Source organism: Leptidea sinapis, chromosome Z (genome assembly GCF_905404315.1).
Source record: "Leptidea sinapis chromosome Z, ilLepSina1.1, whole genome shotgun sequence".
NCBI lineage: Eukaryota > Metazoa > Arthropoda > Insecta > Lepidoptera > Pieridae > Leptidea > Leptidea sinapis.
In genome coordinates, this window is record NC_066312.1 from 6,396,020 (window position 1) to 6,418,227 (window position 22,208).

The 22,208-nt window shown below is 35.9% G+C and overlaps 4 protein-coding genes across 12 annotated transcripts in view; 1 reads left to right on the forward strand and 3 right to left on the reverse strand.

The window, feature by feature from the left end:
• LOC126978670 (neuronal calcium sensor 2) overlaps positions 1 to 11,705 on the reverse strand; it is a 124,303-nt gene extending 112,598 nt beyond the window's left edge. Inside the window, exon 1 of the mRNA XM_050827668.1 lies at positions 11,555 to 11,705. The gene's annotated coding sequence lies outside the window, so the exon portion shown is untranslated. The remainder of the gene's footprint in view (positions 1 to 11,554) is intronic.
• Positions 1 to 12,126, reverse strand: part of LOC126978669 (neurocalcin homolog) — a 139,377-nt gene extending 127,251 nt beyond the window's left edge. The window contains exon 1 of one of the 3 annotated variants that reach the window (XM_050827665.1): positions 12,009 to 12,126. The gene's annotated coding sequence lies outside the window, so the exon portion shown is untranslated. Of the gene's footprint in view, positions 1 to 11,972 lie in introns of all 3 variants that reach the window. The other 2 variants (XM_050827666.1, XM_050827664.1) reach the window with 2 other exon arrangements.
• The window catches only part of LOC126978658 (uncharacterized), a 243,488-nt gene that overhangs the window by 159,801 nt on the left and 61,479 nt on the right, over positions 1 to 22,208 (reverse strand). The gene's annotated exons all lie outside the window — the stretch shown is intronic.
• Positions 17,486 to 22,208, forward strand: part of LOC126978656 (activated Cdc42 kinase-like) — a 51,345-nt gene continuing 46,622 nt past the window's right edge. For 2 of the 7 annotated variants that reach the window (XM_050827641.1, XM_050827643.1), the window contains exons 1-4: positions 17,494 to 17,673; positions 17,761 to 17,839; positions 18,619 to 18,802; positions 21,725 to 21,901. In XM_050827641.1, coding sequence (XP_050683598.1) covers positions 17,670 to 17,673; positions 17,761 to 17,839; positions 18,619 to 18,802; positions 21,725 to 21,901 — 444 coding nt within the window. In that variant the 5' untranslated portion in view covers positions 17,494 to 17,669. Of the gene's footprint in view, positions 17,674 to 17,760; positions 17,840 to 18,618; positions 18,803 to 21,724; positions 21,902 to 22,208 lie in introns of those variants that run through there. The other 5 variants (XM_050827645.1, XM_050827646.1, XR_007732661.1 and 2 more) reach the window with 4 other exon arrangements.

Here is a 22,208-nt window from a genome sequence, read left to right on the forward strand (position 1 = left end):
TGTCACAGAGTTTGATAATTATTAATGAACGCCTCCAAGTTTCTTGTCGTTTCCTTTTAGGATTGGATCGTCCATTCCTTTTCATCTACGTGCTTCAAAAAGCTTGTAAAGAGAAAATGTAGTATAGTTGTAAACAGTTTGTTATTTTCAAGTGATATCCCTCGCTTCTGGGATTAAATGTACAAATTAAAAAGGCATAAAAGGCATTTACTTTCTCAAAATTGATTCCTTTAGAATTCTTTTTGATGTCATTTCTAATATACTAGACACTACTACCGCTTCGAAAACAAATGGCGCTCGGAGAAAGAAGAAGGGACGCAAGACACTCTCTAAGCATTCTTTTTTTGAGCTCTTTTTTTTAATGAAATATACAATATTATCTTGTCATTGCTATTGCTATAAAAAAATCATAATCTAGTCCCAGGCTGTCGGATCACTTAGATATTCAGCTGTGGAGTAGTAGGATTTACGACAGAGCCGTTTTATAATAAAACCTAAAATTTATTTATAGATAATGCCTGAACTGTGGCTGGGACTTCATCAGATAAGCTATTATGTATGTTATGAAGCCTTTTAGTATTAAAGTACCAAAATTTATGGATGATGCTGGAATCGAGTCCACGCCCCTCGGGTTCCGTCCGAGCGTGCACATTTTATAGAAAGTATTAAATCCAGCGGACGATGGACATCCACAATACCAGAGGCGATGAGCAGCACTGGCAGTCTTTAAGATGGGGTGCATGAGAAACTTTCAGTTGGTAAAAGCGCTCGGAAGGAACCCAAGAAACGGAATCTCGATTTCCGCATCGTACATATATTTTGGTATAAATTAAATGTGTGATGTCATTTTATTCCTAACAGTTCGAAAAGGAGGGGCGCGGTTGAGCATACAGCAACGGCTGACGTGATGTTCACTGTCGGCTTACGTAATGCTACTCACGCGTATAATAAAATAATTAATGTTTCAATACAAGGAGTTATTATTGTAGCACAAAACAAAATGCAATACGTGATCGACTTGCAAAATACAGTGACCGACGCGGACGTGAGCGACACCGCAACTTACCATATATTGTATCTGACAGTTTACATAAGTGATGTGTCTAGATACATAAGTGATGTGTTATACAATACTGATAATAATCAATAGTACAAATGGTACAAGGGTGAAAGGTAGATTTCGCAAACGACGATCTAATTAGCAAGCACGAGCCGAAAGGGAGGGGTTTTTCCATTCGATTCTATTTTAGTTCGATTGTTTTTTTTTTTAATGAAAATATGGTACGAGACGAGCAGGACGTTCAGCAGATGGTAATTGATACGCCCTGCCCATTTCAATGCAGTGCAGGATTATTGAAATACCCAAAAATTCTGAGCGGCACTACAATTGCGCTCGTCACCTTGAGACATAAGATGTTAAGTCTCATTTACTCAGTAATTTCACTAGCTATGGCGCCCTTCAGACTGAAACACAGCAATGTTTACAACATTACTGCTTCACGGCGCCGTTATGGCCATGTATACCCATAATCTAGCCGGCTTCCTGTGCAAAGGGGCATCCCACTGGTGATTTTTGACAATTGTTGACGGGAAAATAATAAAATTTAAACACGTTATTAAATATAATGAACAACCATTTTAAACAATTGTGCAGAATTCAATGCTAAAGGGAACGGGCTACATTTTTCCTCGTATAAAATCTATTCGATTTTATTCTGTGCATGAAAACTCTTTGCTACTAAACTTTTTAAATTGACTTACAATATACATGTCCCATTTTTGTATGGAGTGTGTTGTTTTTTGCGGTCACTAAACAAAACCAAACTTCGATGAAGCCACGTCAATAATTCTAAACACCTGTTTCTCTGTTAAATTAAATATCAAAGTTTTCTTTTAAAACAGCAACGTTACAAAGCAAAAATATATTATGGTCTTAATTGTGTCTTAATACTAGCCTTATGTTAATATGATATTTATGTTAACTGCCTTCAAGAGTCAACGCCAAAATATTTGTTTAGATAGAAGAGTTTTCATCTTCTTTCTATGGGTGTGAGAGAGACCTACTCTCAATTTTGACTTTCTTGGCTGAAACTTAAAGACAAAGCTTTGGAAATAAAAATTATAAATCTGTGACTGTATTGCTAGCATATACCGCAGGTTAGGTACTTTAAGTTATACTTCAAGTACATATGCGATGGGTACTTACAAAATGGATTTTTATTTATTTTAAAATCTTAAAAACATTAATATAAATGATAAAAAATACAAGTGAATGTTATTTTTACAATAAAACAATAAATTAATCGAATGCATACAAAAATACTCATAAAAAATGAGAGTTTTAGATAGTAGTGATATTGATTATTAATTTGTTTTGTGTAAACGCCGTTATTTAAAATTATATTAATTATAAAATAAAGCTAAATTGGAAGCCCTTTATCTAAAAAACTTTCAATTATAAAGTTAAAAAAGGACTACATACGTACCTACAAGACCTTTAAAACTACACTGCAAAAGTAATGAGCTAAAAATAAATTGAGCTCGTAATCGGAAGTCTAGATCGCAAAAGAAAACACCCACTCAAAAAAGTTAATTTTCGAATCATTATTGCCTCTGAAAGCACGCCATGTTTGACAACTGTATTGAAAAATTCATTTTTATAGAGTGAAATACAATGACATAGTCATGTGACGCTACTATTTGAAAATAAATTTATGATTATAGCCACCAATAGTATTTCACCGACAGCCACACAATAACACTTCGCACCTAACTATTGTAAGTTATTGGCTGTTGATTACTATGTAATGACATAAATAAGTCGTCAGACAAATGAAAACGATAACATCTACTCTTTTATTATCTTCACTAATAGATACGCTTGATAGATGTATTATTTGTAAGTATATAAATTGTTAGAAAGGCCCGCGCAATATATCGATGATACACTAACCCCCTTATTCATAATAGTCTGCTAACTTAAAGCATTGCTAATTCTCACACTGTCTTCTTCTATTGACCTAAGTCAGAATGAGAAAAAACACTCCTAAGCGGCTGTTTAAAGTTAGCGGACCATTGTGAATAAGGGGGTAAGTACCTACTGATTCCATTTTTTTCTACGAGTTTCTAGTACAACAATGATGAACAGAAGATGAGCCGTGCAAACTGCAATTGAAGGCAATCAAACACTTGATCACATAATTCTTATTTCCCTTACTTACGCATACGGTTACGATACGTATTGTAGTGTCATTTATACGCAGTTTTTAATAGTCTGAATGGTAGAGTGGCCCTTACAATAATGACGCTTAATGCGCAATGCTATATCTATCTTTGTCATGGACTATTTGGATATAATCCTTGACAGATATAAAAAACAACGAGGAGTCGAGCAAGTATTTTTGCTACACATCACAGCAAAAATAGAACCTGTACAACAGTGTACATACAATATAAGTAATAAAAGAAAGCATTAATAGATTAGAATGAAGTTTGAACTGAATTGAAATATATCAAACGTACATCAAATTACAAAGAAAAGCGACTACTAAAATAAATTTTCACGGACACAACAGTTTGAGATGAAAGCTTGTCATATAATACGACGCCAACGGAAACCCCAACTTGACTCTTTATGATGCTAACGACAAAATATACGTAGCACTTTTATCAGCTGAGGTGTTAGGCAGAATGCTCATAAAAATGCCATTATCTTCACAACGTATACAATTTTAACAGCCGCCTACTTCAGCACGCTCACGAGATGACACAAAACGTCAAGAGTAGGAGGCATTTAAATTACGTGGAAATACGAAAACGAATTTTATAATTGACTACTAGCTTAGTAGTCGTTTTTAATATTCGTTGTGTGTTTGGACGATTGTGCCTTGGATAATAAATTTAACTAATGAAAAACTATTTGACGAAATTTTTATTTAACGTCTAGCGAATTTTTGCGATGTTACAATATTAATTATATGATAATATTTAGGATCGTAAAATAAAACTTTGTTTCTCATAAGCGTCTTTCATAACTTATAAAAATAATTAAATGTCACACTAATATTTTTTTTAAAAACACAATATTCTGGTCGACATTGCAGTCCATATGTCCCCTTGAAACACAGGATGTTAAGCATCAGTAACAATTACAATAACACAAATGCCTAATTTTAGGTTGCAATGGCATATTAAAATAATAATGTATTTTCATTTGGAAAGTACAGTCTGTCTGTATATAGTATTAAAATGCAGAGCCACAGAATGCTCGTAATTTATTATTACTGCCTGATAAGTGTATTTAATACTATTTTTTATTTAATAGAAATAATGTAACAATAGTATATAGTGCATGCGACAAGTTGTCGATTGTCCACGAAGCGGTCATTCGCTTGAATACGTTTTTGTGTCACAAATCCGACGATTTATGTGGGTCCTTATTTATTAAATTAAACTTTCAGACGCGTCAACCTCAATTCGGTCTTAATATTTCGATTGTGTTTTTTTTTTTATTATTTTATTTATTTTAGCAATTTTGTCTAAAGTGTGCGCCAAGTATAATTTGCGTGCGACAAGTAAACTTTTCGCAAACAAACAACAGTTTCATTTACGAAAAAACTCACGCGTAATTTTAAAATGGGCAAACGGCTCTATTTCAACTGCAACGGCAAGCGCCATGATACTACTTTTCCCGCATGAGTACCTAATACAAAACAATTTCTTACATTTTAGGGTTTACCAGGTGAACTTGTGTCAAAAAGTCTACCTATTGTGATTATTAATTTACACGTTTGCACGTAGCACATTACAATTCGCATGCTATTGGAACGAAGATTTTAACGAATAGTGCATGGTTCCAAGGATCGCCTATGGGAAGAAATTTTAGAAGAAATACCTTTTCATTTTTGATTACTTCCAGTCAAGATATTCGACGCTTTTAATTAGCGTTTGAGATTGTGCACGTGTATATGTGAAGGTGGTAAAATAGGGGTGAGGGCAGAACTTCATTGAACGTCTAATTCGGGCTTTATATAGTTCCAGGCTGGTTGAGGTGAAATACCTGAAGTCACGCCTTACCAAGCTTTTTAGAAGTGGCCTTTTCTTTCAATCGACCGTGGCATTGAATGTCGCTCCTTATAAAGACGCCAAGTATTCCGAGTCGAGGAGATCCAGCAAAGGAATACTTTTTATGAGTAAACTCACAAACCTGTGCCTTTAGGAATCAACCCTGAATTAAATTTATCCGGCACTTTTTCAAGACTTAACCATACTGAACAGCATAGACTTAACTTCAAACAATAGTCTTTCCGTCTGCAAAGTAATAAATGCCTCATTGAAATAAACTCATCATCATCAACAGCCGGAAGACGTCCACTACTAGACAAAGGCCTCCCTCAAAGATCTCCGCGACGATCGGTCCTGCGCTGCCCTCCTGCAACGTATTCCGGCGATCTTGACCAAATCTTCGGGCCATCTTGTGGGGGGCCTACTGACACTGCGTCTTCCGGTACGTGGTCGTCATTCGAGTACTTTTCTGCAACCATGTGACCGTCGTCATCATTGAAATATATTCTACATTTTATCGTCAGTGCATAATTCATACTGCGAGCTCTTAATATGTCTCTTAATTAATAAGTTATTGTTCTTCTTATAGATTTTTTCATGATATTCATTATTATATAATATTAATGATATCCCCTACTTTGAAGTTGGTGTAAGGGCTATGTACATAGTAATAAATAAATTAAGTTAGCAGCAAAGTTTTCAATGCGAATTTTATTTAATGTAGAAAATTTCAACGCCTACCCTTTTCGTTTGCAAATACATAAGTTGCAATAACTAGAGTGAACAGCGTGAAATTTATAGCACACAATTTAACGTTCCCCTGCAACTTTCAAAGTTCAAGGCTATTTTGTATTAATCTCACTCAAACATAGAGCGTTATGTAGGGTTTGTAATTAACGTAAAATGACTGTTGGGGATGTTAATGTGTCGCGTTATATTTAAAATGCATTAGAATATTAAGATATTGTACATATTTTAAATATAAAAGATACATTTTCACAAAAAGCAGAGCAGAGATCGATATAGTCTGTTATAAATTACAGGCGATATCGAGCTTTATACTAATTGGTCAACACGTATATGATTTGGGCAAACAACCGATTCGTATAAGACTTGCATCATGGGACATTTACGTTTTGACGTACCTAAATATCTGAGTATAGGCTGGAATAAGCATGTAGCCGAAGCGCACGGGGATGTAATGAAAAAGTTTCGGTGGTCGCTGTGGTAGATATGGGAAGCTGACCTCAGGATATGTTTATAGCGTAATGTGCGAGGCTAGAACAATTATCAAATCTCGTTCAAAATGGTGTCAAAACCGTCAGGAGCAAATTAAAATGGATATTCTAGCTTCGCACCATTCGAAAAATAAATTTCGCGGGTTTTGGAAGAATACCAATAGAATGAACAGTAAGCCGTCTCTCCCTGTGAGCGTTGGTGGCGTGTGTGAGCCTGAAACTATATCTGATATATTTATGGACCACTTTCGTGTTAAGTCGCTACGGGGGACTTCTGAATCGGTGCTCAATCTTGAGTCCAACATGGAAATGGGTATCAATTACAAAGTGTAAAGAAGTTGCACATACCATCAAACATATGACGAAGGGAAAATCTTCAGGCCATGATGGACTGAGCATTGAGCATCTTCAATACGCCATGCCACATCTTCCCAGGGTTTTGTCAATGCTGTACAGCTTTTGTGTGAGTCATAGTTTTATGCCGGACGAGATGATACGTACAATAGTTGTGCCTATTGTAAAAAACCATACCAGTGAACTGGCTGATAAAAACAACTATAGGCCAATTTCATTGGCTACGGTCATCTCTAAGGTGCTCGACAGCATACTTAATATGCAGTTAAATAAGTTTATAAAGCCTCATGACAACCAGTTTGGATTTCGACCTGGATTGTCTACATAGAGTGCTATACTGTGTGTTAAGCATGCTGTCACACACTATACTAAGCGCAAGACTCCAGTTTATGCCTATTTTCTTGACTTGTCGAAGGCATTTCATACGATATTTTATGGCGAAAAATGGGATAGGTCAGCCATGTCAGATGGGCAGGAGTCTTGTCACATCCATATGGATTGGAGTGCGGGGTGAGGCAGGGAGGATTGAGCTCTTTAACCTATATGTGAATGGTTTGATTGGCGAGCTCAGTAGCACCAGGGTCGGCTGTTTCATAGACGGAACTTGTGTCAATAATATAAGCTACGCCGACATGGTGCTGTTGAGTGCGTCTATTTGTGGTCTCAGACAACTGATGGCCATATGTGAAGCTTATGTGGGAGGACATGGTCTTACCCATAATGCTAAAAAACGTAAAGTGATGGTCTTTGAGGCCGGGGGTAAAACACCAAATAAAGTACCACCTATAATGCTCAATGGTACAGCGTTGGAAAGAGTATCTACGTTTAAATATCTTGGTCATATGTTCATTTCCGACCTCAGGGACGATACGGAAATCGAGAGAGAACGGAGGGCGTTGTCGGTAAGAGCAAATATGCTGGCTCGTAGATTCGTGCATTGCTCGAACAGCGTCAAGATTACGCTGTTCAGAGTCTTTTGTACAACCTTCTACAGTCGTTATACGTGCAAATTCTCTTCGTGTTCAATATAACAATGTTCTTTGGAACGAAAGAGAATGAATATGTGTAGCGAGGCGAGTGTAAGAGAAAGAAGGCTTTTAACTAGTTTTCTGGAGAAAGCCTAATACTAACGAAGTCGCGTGGAGAAGTACTAGACCTTATATTAGTCTGATCTGACCACGCATGTAATATTCATAAGTACTCTCTTTTTCTAGAATAAACTAATTTCTGAGCTGTATCCATAGATATTTAATAACTTTTAACATAGCTTCAATCGCTCAAATATGTAAACGTAATAAAATGGACAATTTTGTGTATGATAATGCTTCGAAATTCAAATCGCATAAATATACAGTGGCTTCGTATAAACAATGTTCATATTAGCCACAATGGGGTTAAGTGATTCTATCTGAATCTAATTGGTTTATGATTCCAAAACAACTTTCGCAACATTTTATGTTAATACAATAAGGCGCTCCTATTTATGTCATCGTGATTTATTACGAAGTTGCATCTCCAGTGATTTCAAGCGTTACTGACTTTTGATTTAATTTTACATCTCAAAGCGTGTTCTCAGTCATGCTGAATAATATAGAAATGATTACAATATGCAATTTTACTGTATTATACCGATGGAATAATCTGTGGCCATTATTAAATATTTTATAAGTTACTAGCTGTTATCCGCGACATCGTCCGCATTTACCAGTGTAAATATATAAGTTGGTATTGAATGCTGCCATATATGTGTATTAAATCTATACAAAATTTTATATCAATTCGAACTATATGGTTCAAAAGATAAGAATTACTGCCACCTACTCTACTACTCCTACACTACCGTAACTATATTTGTTGAGAGGTGATGTCCTTCATAATATTATGTGTGGTAAGTATCATATCAATTTGGCTAACAGTTCTCGAGTCTTAGGTGAATATACACACATTCTTTTTTACACAGATAGACATTGTCCTGTACCCACATGTTATGTTTGAAAAATTGGAGATCACTAACATATGCAGGAGAATTATATATGGACTGTATTGAGAATTATAACCAATCTCAAATTCACTGGAACACTCTAAAAAAAATCATCAAAATCTCTCCGGCCATTTAGCAGGTAGTTCCATTGTGAATCTAAACCATTCTCAAATCGATGTGATGAGTAGGTATTAAGTATGATGAGAAAAGATTCGTATTATGCATATTTCTTTGTATTAAATAAATTCTAAGTATACATAACCAATTTAAAAAATCCCAAAAATAATTGTACATTATCACCGAGTACCACAGCCATTTTTATCCTCAATTTTAAAACATCAGATTCAGAATTTTACTATTACTATAATATATGAAACATTCACAACACTCTGTTAAAAACAGCAAGGGGTTACATTTTAAACTCCCTATACCTAATACCAAATTTAGCCTGAAAGGATTGTCAACAAAGTATCAAATGTATGTATTTATATAAAAATCCAATAATTATTAACAAATTTAGATAAAAAAGGTAGCAATTAGTTTTTTGTTAATAACATAATGTAACTTCTATCACATATTAAGTGTTTGCAATGGGAGGAAAATTATTGTTTAAAATCATTTTCCCATGGCGGAAACTCACATCTAGGCATGGTCTTTTACTACACCAGCTACCACATAAACTACAAGGACTTTGACCACCTCCGTCAGGGATGCTAAAGCAAAGTATTTCACCTCATCATCATTATTTCAGCCATCTCCAACTCATCCAACCTACTCCAGTGATCTTTAACAGATTGTCGGTCCATCTTGTCGGGGGTCTACCAACACTACGCCTTCTGGTATGTGGTCACTATTCAAGGACCTTACTCCCCCACATCTACCACTTCAGTTTCACAATAATTTGAGCTATGTCGGTGACATTGGTTCTGCTATGGATCTCCTCATTTCTGATTCAATCTCAAAAGGAAACTCTGAGCATATCCCTCTCCATTGCCCGCCGAGCAACAGAGAGCTTCCTCATAAGGCCCATAGTTAGCAACCACATTTGTCTTCCGTATGTCATTGGTAATTGATATTATATGAATTTTATTTTATAAAGATCCTGTATATTAAATTCTAAAGATTGTTAAGTATATTATTACTAGACTTTAGAGTAAACTACATTCAGTACCAAATTAAATTGATGAAATAAGTAACATATTAGATGAATTTTATCTGTATATTTAAGAGGGCAAGAGGCTCATGTGAAAGAGAATGACTTAAATGTTTTTCTACCTTTTCACAATTGGACTAAGTCCAGATAGGTATTATATATCCTCACATATAAAAATTTGGATGGAAATCAACCCTAATGATTTTCAAAAAAATTACATCCAGATTTATATTTATTATTAAAAATTATTACATTATTATCTATAATTTTTTTTTTATTATTTACATATGACTTAATAATTAATAACACTATTTATTTCCTATTTTATTATATGTACTCTGTTGCTGAAAAGGATCCAGCTTTGGAAAGATGTGTATTACTTAAAATGATAAGCAAATAGAAAAATTCTAAATTGTTTTTCATATCTCACATTTGCCTAACTAATAAATTGCTCAAAATGGTTTCCGTTAACTGAAATGCTTACTGCATTATATGACATGATTTATCCTCAATAGAATATCAACAAAAAAAGAGTAAGATTTATAATAATAATAAAGCATAAAATTTGGTATTTAGTTTTGTTTTTAGTCATACATTTATTTGCAAAGATTGATCCTTATCAATGGCAATGGAGTCCATTAGTCCAATATGTAATAATATAATAATAATAATAATAATAATAATATAATACACTATGTAATCTTTTTGAAAAATATTAGGGTCAATTTCCACCAAAAGTTGAAGAAATTTAACCCGCTTTGCTCATGATAGTTTTTCGTTTGTGTGCACATCATGGATAAACTACTGAATAGATTTAAATTAATCTTCTAAGTTTTATTCCTAAGACACTTGGCCCTTATCTTCATTTCAATTCATCAATGACTATTGCTATATGTTTATCTAATATAAAGTTATTCAAGTTTTTATAAGTATGTAGGTACTCAGTTATGTGAGTACACAGAACCTGTGAAGTTGTAGGTATCAGCTTATTTGTTTTAAAATAATCAAATAATAATAAGTCAAGTACTTGCTTGAGATCTAAGGTTCTGTTCCATGGTCGAAGATTAATTTTGCCAAGAGACATATCCGGTATATACTAAATAGAGCAAGTAGACAATACTGCCTTTGCTTCTTCCACTCTAATTCTTTCAAACAAGTTTTTTCAAATCAAGATTTGGCTCTTTGCCTCTTAACAGAAAGAACATCCTGATATGAATGTAGAATATACACATTTGTTGACCCTACAAATTAATATAATCTTTCCTCCATTCACATTTTCTCTATAAATTTGTACATTCAATTCAGTTATAAACTAAGCATTAGAGTAGGTATTTCCTTTTCTTCTTTACCTCTTAATTACTGTGTATATCTTTAATATATTTTTTTTACTTAAAATATTGATAACCCATTTCTAAAATGTAACAAGAGACAAATTCAGTATTTTTTTATGACTATAAGGGACTAGAGGTTCAGTATGTTCAGCCGATTGTAATTGATACACTCTGTCCATTACAATGCAGTGCCACTCAGGATTCTTAAAAAATGAAAAAATTCTGTGTGGCACTACAATGTGTCACCTAGAGGAATAAGATCTGCCAAGTGATTTCCTACATTTATATTTGTTATTACCTTAAAAGCTGATGAAAATATTCATTCTAGTTATAAATGAACAATAACTCATTCTGCTGAGAGGGAAAAACATGTGACTATCTAATAACAAACAGAATTATACCAAAGAAAAAGGAAGTAATTATAAGCACTCACCAGAATATTCGGCATTTTCAGCGGCAGGAACGAATTCGTGAGCACAATAGGCACTAAGAGTCTTTTTTCAGTCCTAATAAACTATTATAACATCATACCTTATATTAAAGTACATACAATTTATGCATAACATATACAATAATTGATAGTTTATTAAAAAAATTGATACAAACAATACTTAATATAAATATTTTAGATGCTAAAATTATAAACAATTCTCTCACTAGTGTAAGTACAAATTTTAAATTATCCTATAGAAGTATTGACAAAACTATTTATATAATTAATGCTGAATAATTAAAGAAAGACGCAGGTAATGAATTGTAAGCAGATAAATGTTTTTTTTAATAAATTCATAGAACTGAAATGAGGAAAACTGTATTATCATATTTGACTGTGGACTTGTTATTAAACCTACATATCGATAAAACACAATTCACTTAGAACGCTTTACCACACAATATATTATTTTCCAATTCTATTCGATATTGTATTAATGTTCTTGCTTATTGTATTTTAATTAATACAACTTAATTAAAAACGTCTACAGCTTATCTGTAGCAACCTGCGCCATATTTGCAAAAATACCGAAAATGATACCAGCGTTGAAAATAAACATACATATTATTACCAAAAAACGCGTAAAATTTATTAAAAGTTCTTCTTCAAATTTAAACAATATTAATAGGTTTGAGTATCCCAAAAAATAAACAAAATATTTTCGCACTCTATCTGATTGTATATTACTGACGGTAAATATAAAGACTTTTCGGACCTGCACTTTCTACACCGTGTAGAATTGGCGAATGTTTTCATTGGACGATGTACCGCGAAATTTATACTAAACATTTTGTACGACGCTCGATAACATTGTAACAATGCAGAGTCTAGATACTAAAAAGGTAAAATATCGTTTTTGGACCACCTATCGCAGAGGAGCGGTGTCGTTGATAATAATATGCATCCGCAGCTAACCTTTCTAACACCAACATTTAATTCAAAATTAAAAAGTATTTTTTAATGTTTAGCTTTAGCTAGGATATTTATTCACAGTCACACACAATGACGTTCTATATATATGGACATATTGGCAGTCTGATAACTGAACGGCAAAAGTGTGCTTAAAGACGATGTAACCACAATTTTCTCCCAAGTCGTGTGTCAATCAACAAGCCTAAGTGTGCTTCAATAATACATTAACGACTCAAAAAAGATGGTTTGACTTATCATCGGTAAGATTATCTTCTATATATACATATAAGAGATTTCCACCGGTAATTGACTCATCACGAAATCTCAGAAACTACAAATCCTACAAACTTGGAATTGAGAAGGTAGGTTCTTTCTTGGACGTAGGTGTCAGCTAAGAAACGGATTTGAGAAACTAATCCCCTAAGGGGGTGAAAGGGGGGATCGAAGGTTGTATGAAAGTCCTTTGTTTTTGAAGTTAGACCGCTCAAAATCGTAATTTAAGTTACTCGCTATAAATAATGATATTCTGTACCTACACGTCATTTTGAAATTGTATGGGAATATCAAGTATTGGTAAATTATACTTTGGTAGGTCTTTTTAGAGAGTAGGTAAGTAGGTATCAGCTAAGAAAAGATTTTACAAAAACCCTTCTAAGGGGGAGAAATTGGGTTTAAAATGTTGGATTAAAGACTTATGAAGTTCGACCGTAGTGGTATTTTTTGTGTAGGTACCTATATAATTGAAATACCTTTAACACCTACGCCTTTCGATGATAAAATTATTAAATAAAACAGTACTATATAATAATACTTAATCATTTAAAAGAGGGATTGCATGATGGAGGCAAGACGGCTGCTTTCAAATTACCTTTGTACCTGAATACGTCCTTACCTACCTTAAAACCTTTAGCTACCTTAAAAATTAAGGTAGCTAAAGCATCATATTTTACTGCGCGGTTAACTTAAATTATCCCTGAAGTACAGTTCAGACAGAAAACTGTTCGGCGAGCTCTGTTTTCTTTGGACGTCAAGTAGACGATCGGGCCCGATGGCATTTCGCCAATCGTCCTGAGAACGTGTGCCCCTATGTTGACGCCGGTGCTAACGCGTTTGTTCCGGCATACTTATTCAAAAGGAGTAGTCCCTGACTCATGGAAGTCAGCCCCTGTCCATCCGATCCAAAAAAAGGAGACAGTCGGAGTTTGGCAAATACAGGCCTATTGTATGCAAGTGGACCTCCAGCTTCTTCACTGGGCGCAGTATACCAGTCGTTGTCGATGGTTATTGCTCGAACCCCAAGCCCGTGAACACTGGAGTGCCCCAAGGTTGTGTGCTATCTCCCACATTGTTTCTTCTGCATACCAATGATATGTTGGACACCTCTAACATACATTGCTATGCAGACGACAGCACGGGCGATGCCGCCAGTCGTCGACCAGTTCCGGGAGAAACTTGTGTCTTCTATCGTGTCCTCTCTTGAGAAGGTCGTGGAATGGGTTAATTGGGGCAATTGAACCCCAAGAAGACTCAAGTTTGCGCGTTTACCACAAAAAACCCCATTTGTCGTATCACCGCTCTACGACAACACTTTCCTTAAAGCCTCGCCTAGTATTGGAATACTGGATCTCGAAATCTCGAGTGATTGCAAATTCCGTGGCCATTTGGAGGGCAAAGCCAAATTGGCTTCAAAGAAACTGGGCGTCATTAATAGAGCTCGGCAATACTTCAAGCCGGCAACGTAGAGCAGCTCGAATTGACAGGGACCCAGTGCTCTCTGAACGGCTGTATCACTTGGCGTTACGTAGAGATGTCGCTTCATTGTGTGTCTTCTACCGCATTTATCACGGGGAGAGTTCCGAAGAGCTATTTAACCTGATTTCTGCCGCCGAATTCTACCTTCGCACGACACGCCACAAGTTAGGATATCATCCCCATCATCTGGATGTGTGGCGGTCCTCCACAGTGCGGTTTTCAAGGAGCTTTCTTCGGTTCCAAGTACTACAAAGCTGTGGAGTGAGCGCGTACACTTTCCTTAAAGACCGGCAACGCTCTTGTGATTCCTCTGGTGTTGCAGGAGAATGTAGGTGGCGGTGATCACTTAACACAAGGTTACCCGTACGCTGGTTTGTGCTCCTTTTCCATAGCAAAAATACGATTCTTACGTCTCTACTTTCAATGAGAATTAGATTCAGTGTCTTCAGGAAGCTTAAAATAATTTTCATTTGCAATGACTGTACTTAAGATTTACTATGATTTGTTCTTTATAGTTTCTCCATTTTTAAATGATCGGTTGGAGTGGTGGTGTAGCTGACGAACAAAGCTCGCGCGTGCGTCTCTGCTCCCTGTGAGTTTTTAATGGATAGCCTCTCTGTAGAGGCCGCTGCGCGTACTTACGATGACTTATTATTATTATACTCTTTATTATAATTTCATCTTATTTTCTACATGTATATATAACATATTTAAAAAAAAATACAATATTACAAATATTGATATAAAAAATAAAGTCCCACCGGCGTTGGTTCACGACAATTCCGCCGGTGGTTAGGGCTACAGTAGTTCCACATTTCCGTAGGATGTGTAATCTCATCAAAGATCAGCGTGGATGTGCAACCGGTATGGCGTCAGTAGTTTTCGGACCTTTATATCTAGAGCGTCATGCTCGGTCTGAGTCAGGTCTTGTTAAGTTCCAGTACTCGTCTCAACCACATACAGGCACGGAATCATAGGCCTTCTTATAATCAATCCAAGCGGCAGAGAGGTTCTTCTTATTTCGGCGAACCTGTTGGTTAACAGCCATGTCAATGAGGAGGGCCATGCCATTTTTAGCAGGGTCTAAAATTTTTTTTCATAAGAATGTTTATTTAATTTTGATGTTAATATGGATGGAAGGAGCTTATAGATTGTGGTTGAGCATGTTATTGGTCGAAATTCTAGGTACCATGGTACTACCCGATTTATGGAGCAGAAAGGTGATACCAGTAGTCATAAAAGAAGGGAGGGTTTCCGATAAAATGTCTTCCTGATATTGTTTAGCTAAGCACCTGTGTGAAGACCGCAACCATTTCAGCCAAAAATTATGTAATCCATCTCACCCTGGGCTTTTCCAGTTGTAGGTTAAACTAATTGGGTTTGTAACATCAAGAGGGCTAATAACAACAGGCGCCATAGGTTGCAACTGTTCACACGAGCGTTTAACGGTATTCATCCATTCATTGTCAGTGTGGGTGATGGGCACTGACCAAATATTTTTCCAAATAGAGTAGGTACATCTCAACCAAACCATATTTGGCTCAGTAAGTCAGTAATCAGTCATCATCGGGCGCGTTGTCTTTCCAAATTCCATATTATACCTTTCTTTGGTCACTTTGGAAGATGCGATTCTGATGATATCTGTCTGCGCGTTATTTATAGCGGCGGATACGGTTCGCCCACGCAGAAATCTTCTGCTTTAGATAGTCAATTCGTACCGTGACACAGTTACTATAATCTTTAGGTTTTAAATTTGTTCCAGCAAAAGCCTTTGTCATAAAACGCATGATTCTTGGGCGGGTATTACCCGATCTAAAACAGATTAGTTTGCCTATCTTGGTTCTAGCAGCATTGATACGTTGTTAGATCATTTTTTGCCGATGAGGTGTTTCACCAGCGACCCGTGCCCCCTATCAGAATCCGGAAACCTTACATAAGCAACCCGGTATGCTGCAATGCTGTACATTATATGCGAATGTGTATCAGCAAGGTCTCGGCTAGATTGTAAATAAGTATCATGTATACGATCCAGAGCCACAACTAACACTATAACCGTTAGGTTATGCGTGGGAAAAACGGCTGGTATTTGTCTGAACTCGAGAATTGAATCTTCCAAAGCCCCCTCAAATGCTCATTATCATAGGCACGTACAGTCAGCCTCGACGTCCACCACGACAGAACTACAATCTGTAGGTGACATCAGATTAGTTTGTTAGTTCGCCTAATCGTTAAGTGATTGGGATTGATCAGTAATTGGTGTAGAGACTGTCACTCCCGAGAGTAGTCGATCAAGCGTAGCATCATCCAACACGTTGTTGCGTTTAATAAACCGCATTTCATCAGCATAACAGTCGTTGTGTCGTAACAGTCATTCCTGGTTCAAGGATCTGAAATCCGGGTTTTCCTTATGATAATATAGTACTTTTTGATAATAGTTCAAATAAAAATAGCTAAAAAATTATATGTTCTAATTTTAATGGAAAAAATCGTGGCAGTTCTCTTCAATAGCAAAGGAGGCTATTATTATTATTATTTAATTTAATTATTGTTAGTATTTAAAGCTATTATTTAATTATAATAACTTTTAATTTCACCAGTTTAATAGTTTAACTATACAGAATATGTTCTAGAATATTTGAGCGAAGCGAAGCTGAGCGGAGCTCCCACCGGGTGATTCCAATGGATTTCTGTGTTTCTCGGTCATTTCTGGACCGATTATAAAAAAATTTAACTCATAGAAAGCTTTCGAAATTTTCTAGATTATTGTCGTGACAGAATCTTGAATGTTCACTTGATTCAATTATTATAATTAAAAACAAACATGATTTACAAATTATTCAAAATTAGCACGCGCTATTTATTTCAAAATTGAACCGATTCCTCAAATCTTGATTAATTTTGTTTTGTTTTTGTACACAGACTTAGTTTACCTCGCTTCGCTCAAATATACGCCGCAGCGAAGCGGTACGACGAACGACTGCGGCATCCTAGTGTAAACTGTAGTTTAAACCCTAATCTCTACACTTTTGATCCTTAATGTGTACTATTGTTGGTATTCTGTGGTACTGTGTTATAACAGAGTAAAAAATAATATTTTAATCTTTGGCAGGTACTAGTGTAGCTACATATTATCGCGATCTGTGGGCTGTTGTAGGTACTCCAAACTTTGTCAATTGTCATTGTTTGGAGGTATAAAGTTTATACTATAGAGAGGAGTTTATCTGAGTATATACATAATATTATTACAACGTTCAAGACTTGTACATAGTAGAAGTTAAAAATATATTTACATTTTTTAAACTCATAAAGTACATTTAATATAGTAAATTATTAATAAAACATTGTGTTACTGGAAAACAATCAAAGTATTATTTGTGGAAGATATAGAAAAATGGGTACGAAACTTATTTCGCTAATAAGCATGTGGTATCATCTTAACAACGCTCATCTCTAATTTCTTATTGTATTATTTACGATTTCAGCCAACTCTACAGATGATCGTGAATCCCTCCGTGAGTTTTTAGTAGAAGCAGAGTTGGGACATCACGTTGATAAATTCAGGTAGGTAATCGACAATGTATAACGTTTATGAATGTGATAAACTGTCGCCAAATATTACATGCATGAATTTAAGTTATTCATCATTCATTTTTTGTGCTTGTGTTTTATTTTACCTTTAATATATCATTAAAAAGTCTTCAATGTCGTAAAAACTAGACAGGTGCAAATTTGACTTTATGAAAGTGTCAAAAAATCCATCTATAGTGGTAGTTAAATTAAAGTTTTACAGTTTCTAACAGTTAAGTGTACTACCAATCAATAGTGTAGAGCATCGGTGGCGCAATAGATTGGACCATTGACTTTCACCATGGAGCCCCCAGTTCATGCCTCAGCCGCCTCATACCATTTTGTATTCGATTTTCGAATTCATATTATGTATTTTTATTTGACACTTAATAAGATTGGCAACATAAAGAAGGCATCTATTTTCTCAGAACTGATTCCTTTAGAATTCTTTTTTATGTCATTTCTATTATACTAGACACTATTACCACTTCGGAAACAAATGGCACTCTGAGAGAAAAGAAGCTGAGTAGAGGATGAAACCATAAGAACCCTTGTGATTCCTCTGGTTTTATCCTCTGGATCATCAGGTGGCCCTTATGCTTGTTGATCAGTCACTTCTATCTTTTTTCTTCTATAAAAAAAATTAAATTATCACCCATAAAACTTCCGTACTAAGTACTGAGAGCTGTGACAGAGACAATATGATTAAAAGCCACACTATGGACGAGGAGTAAAGGTAATATTCATAATAAGTATTATGCATTTGATTTCAGAAAGGTTTTAAACATAACTAATTTTTCTCAGCTGCATTATGTAACTGTAGAGGATTTAGTAAATGTTGGGTTATCAAAACCAGAGCAGAGAAGATTTAAGAAACGATTACATAAACATTTCCCACATAATTATTTAATGAGATTCAAAAAGCTATTCCGCACACACAACAGAACCCATGAAAATGTAAGTCTTATACTGCTTGTATTTACAAGATTTAGTAACTACTATATAAATATATGATATATATCCATAGTTGACTATAAGCAAGCTCTATTCTAATTGACAGTTATAACTGTATATATTTTTTTTTTTATGGAATAGGAGGACAAACGAGCGTACGGGTCACCTGGTGTTAAGTGATCACCGCCGCCCACACTCTCCTGCAACACCAGAGGAATCACAAGAGCGTTGCCGGCCTTTAAGGAAGGTGTACGCGCTTTTCTTGAAGGTACCCATGTCGTATCGTCCCAGAAACACCGCACAAGGAAGCTCATTCCACAGCTTCGTGGTACGAGGAAGAAAGCTCCTTGAAAACCGCACTGTGGAGGACCGCCACACATCCAGATGGTGGGGATGATATCGTAACTTGTGGCGTGTCGTGCGAAGGTGAAATTCGGTGGCAGGAATCAGGTTGAACAGCTCTTCGGAACACTCACATATATGATGTTGTTATTATGAAAACATAATATATCTTCAAAACAATTACAACATACAACTATCAGTAGATGGTAGACCAGTCAGTACTGTTATCACCTATAGGTGGGCACTTCTCAGTACCACCTTTATTTGTTTTACTCCATAGGTACAATGAAGAACAGCTTAAATCATAAATGATGAAAATATCTCCATTTGCTTCTTTCTTTGGCCTTTATTCATAAAGATGGGGCCTCTTTATTTTCTACCACAATTATATCACTGGAAGTGCTTAGAGGTGTTATAAGTATTCCACCAAAGGACATTCTCAAATTGCAAAATTTCAGCTGCATTGACACAGACTCATTCATCCCTGGTGGGTCACACACTAATAGTTAGCACTTTGTCACAATCAGTGTACCAGATGTCCCTTACTACAGAGAATGTCTGGTCAAAGATGAAACAGTGCCTCATGTTATGTAGGTAATCATCTAAGCTAACCATAGCCAGCACCAATGCTATGACTATTTATAGCTGTCATAGTATATAAGATTGTTGAACATGTAAACTAATCATTGTTGTGCAGTGTTAAGGCTGTGAAGTTTTATTATATGTTTAGACCATTCTCGACACACACTTCACATCAGTGTGACTATGAGTAATTTTTTTTCCTCGTCATCACACCAAGGGTTTTACTAAACCCTGTTGGTAATTGATATAAGTGATGTGTCAATTTATATTCTCATGATCTCGACATTCTCAATAGTTTAGATAACAAGTGACTATTGGACGGAAAATGTTTTATTCCTCCTCTTCACACCACGGGTTTTACTGCACCTTAATTAAAGTAGTATTTCCGTAAAATGGCCTAAAGATATATAATTATTCATAAGTTTCATTTGCGTATTAATAATCAATTTAAATTTTCTCTATTACCTTGGGCTTTTTTCAATGTCAATGTCCACGTCCTCTTTTAAGACAGTTAATAGTTTATTAACTATCACACAATTTTTGATAATTATATTGTTTAGTGAGGTGTGCCTGCAATGAAACTTTCTTGAGCCATTATTTCTTCATGTACTTTGAAAAATCTTTTACTTTGCCAACAGGATGAAGTAAAGCCCTTGGTGTGACGAAAAAATTACGTGTAGTCAAACTAGTATGACCATGAGTCGGGAATGGTTTAGACACATGAAATCTCTAAAAATTTTGGTGACTTTTAAATTACTATATGATTAACACATTTTTTTTAATGATAAAGGTCGACAAATAAGCATACGTATCACCTGGTGTTCAGTGATCACCGCCACCTACAATCACAGAAGCGTTGCTTGCCTTTAAGGAAGGTGTACGCGTTTTTTTTGAAGGTACCCCATGTTGTATCGTCCCAGAAACACTGCACAAGGAAGCTAATTCTTTGTAGTATGTGGAAGAAAGCTCCTCGAAAACCACACTGTGGACTACCGCCACACATCCAGATGGTGGGGATAATATCCTAATTTCTGGGGCGTCGTGCGAACGTGGAATTCGGTGGCAGGAATCAGGTGAAACACCTCTTCTGAACACTGGCCCGTGATAAATGTGGGTAGAAGGCACACAATGAAGCGACATCTCTACGCAATGCCAAGTGGTCTAGCCGTTCACAGAGCACTGGGTCCCTGACAATTATAGCTGCTCTGCGTTGCACGCGGTCAACGGGATCGAGCTGATACTGGGCTGCGCCAGATCAGAGATGACAGCAATACTCCATATGTGGCCGGACCTGCGCTTTGTAGAGCGCTAGAATTTGGGCCAGCTTGAAGTATTGCCGTGGTCTATTTATGACGCCCAGTTTCTTCGAAGCCAATTTGGTATTGCCCTCCAGATGACCGCAGAATTTGCAATCGCTCGAAATTTCGAGACCCAGTATTCCGATACCAGGCGAGTATGTACGCGAGTAGCGAAATGGTTTATTTTTTGTGATGAACGCGCAATCTTGAGTGTTCTGGTGGTTAAATTAGACAAAGTTCAATTTACCCCATTCCGCGACTTTCTTAAGAGAGGACTCGATACAAGACACAAGTGTCTCCCGGCACTGGTCGAAGATTTTCCGAGAGAGACCTGCATGACCCGTGAATACGGCATCACCAAGTGACATAGACCAAGTGGTAAGAATCTGCCTGTGACAAAATGGATAAGAAAAAATGTATCTAATCATATCTATTAAAGATTTTAATGTTTTTCGTTTTTCACATTTCGGGTTTCTAGGATAGTCCAACCTAAAAATTTAAGCAACAGTAACAAATCAATGTGTTGAAATGCGCCTCTTAAGTTATCATACATTATTTATAAGCGCATCATTGATTTCTGAAGGGTAACAGAAGTCTGCATGTATACTCGTGAAATGGTAGTTGGAATTGCTATTATTTATTATCATTCACTTAAAAGTAGGGTATAAGGTATTTCATAACCTTTAAAATGGACTTTTTGCAGGCAAATCATGGAACTGCTTTACCAACATGTTTTGATACACCTCCGGCGGCTGAAGGATATGTAAAAATGTCGCCAAAGCACATTATCTCTGAAGAAGATGTAACGATTAATAAGGAATTAGGTATGGGGCAGTTTGGGGTTGTTCAACAGGGGACATGGAATACAGGCAATCAAAGGGTAAGGCAAATTTAACTGACGCAATTTGAAGCAAACCTTAATATTCAACATACAAAATCTTCCACTTACCGGGTTTCGAACTGGAAACCCAAGCTCAGTAGTCAGGATTACCAACTACTGTGCTATATGAATTGTGAATCGTCAAATAAGAACATTATAATAGTGTATAAAAGCAAGCACAAAAGAATACTTGTTTACAATATCTCTATTAATAGATTTGCTCCTTGCTATCATCATAATGTTGCGTCGTATGTGCGCGAGTATTCGAAAGGCAAAAAGTAACCTTGACCTAAAGCTCTTTACAAAA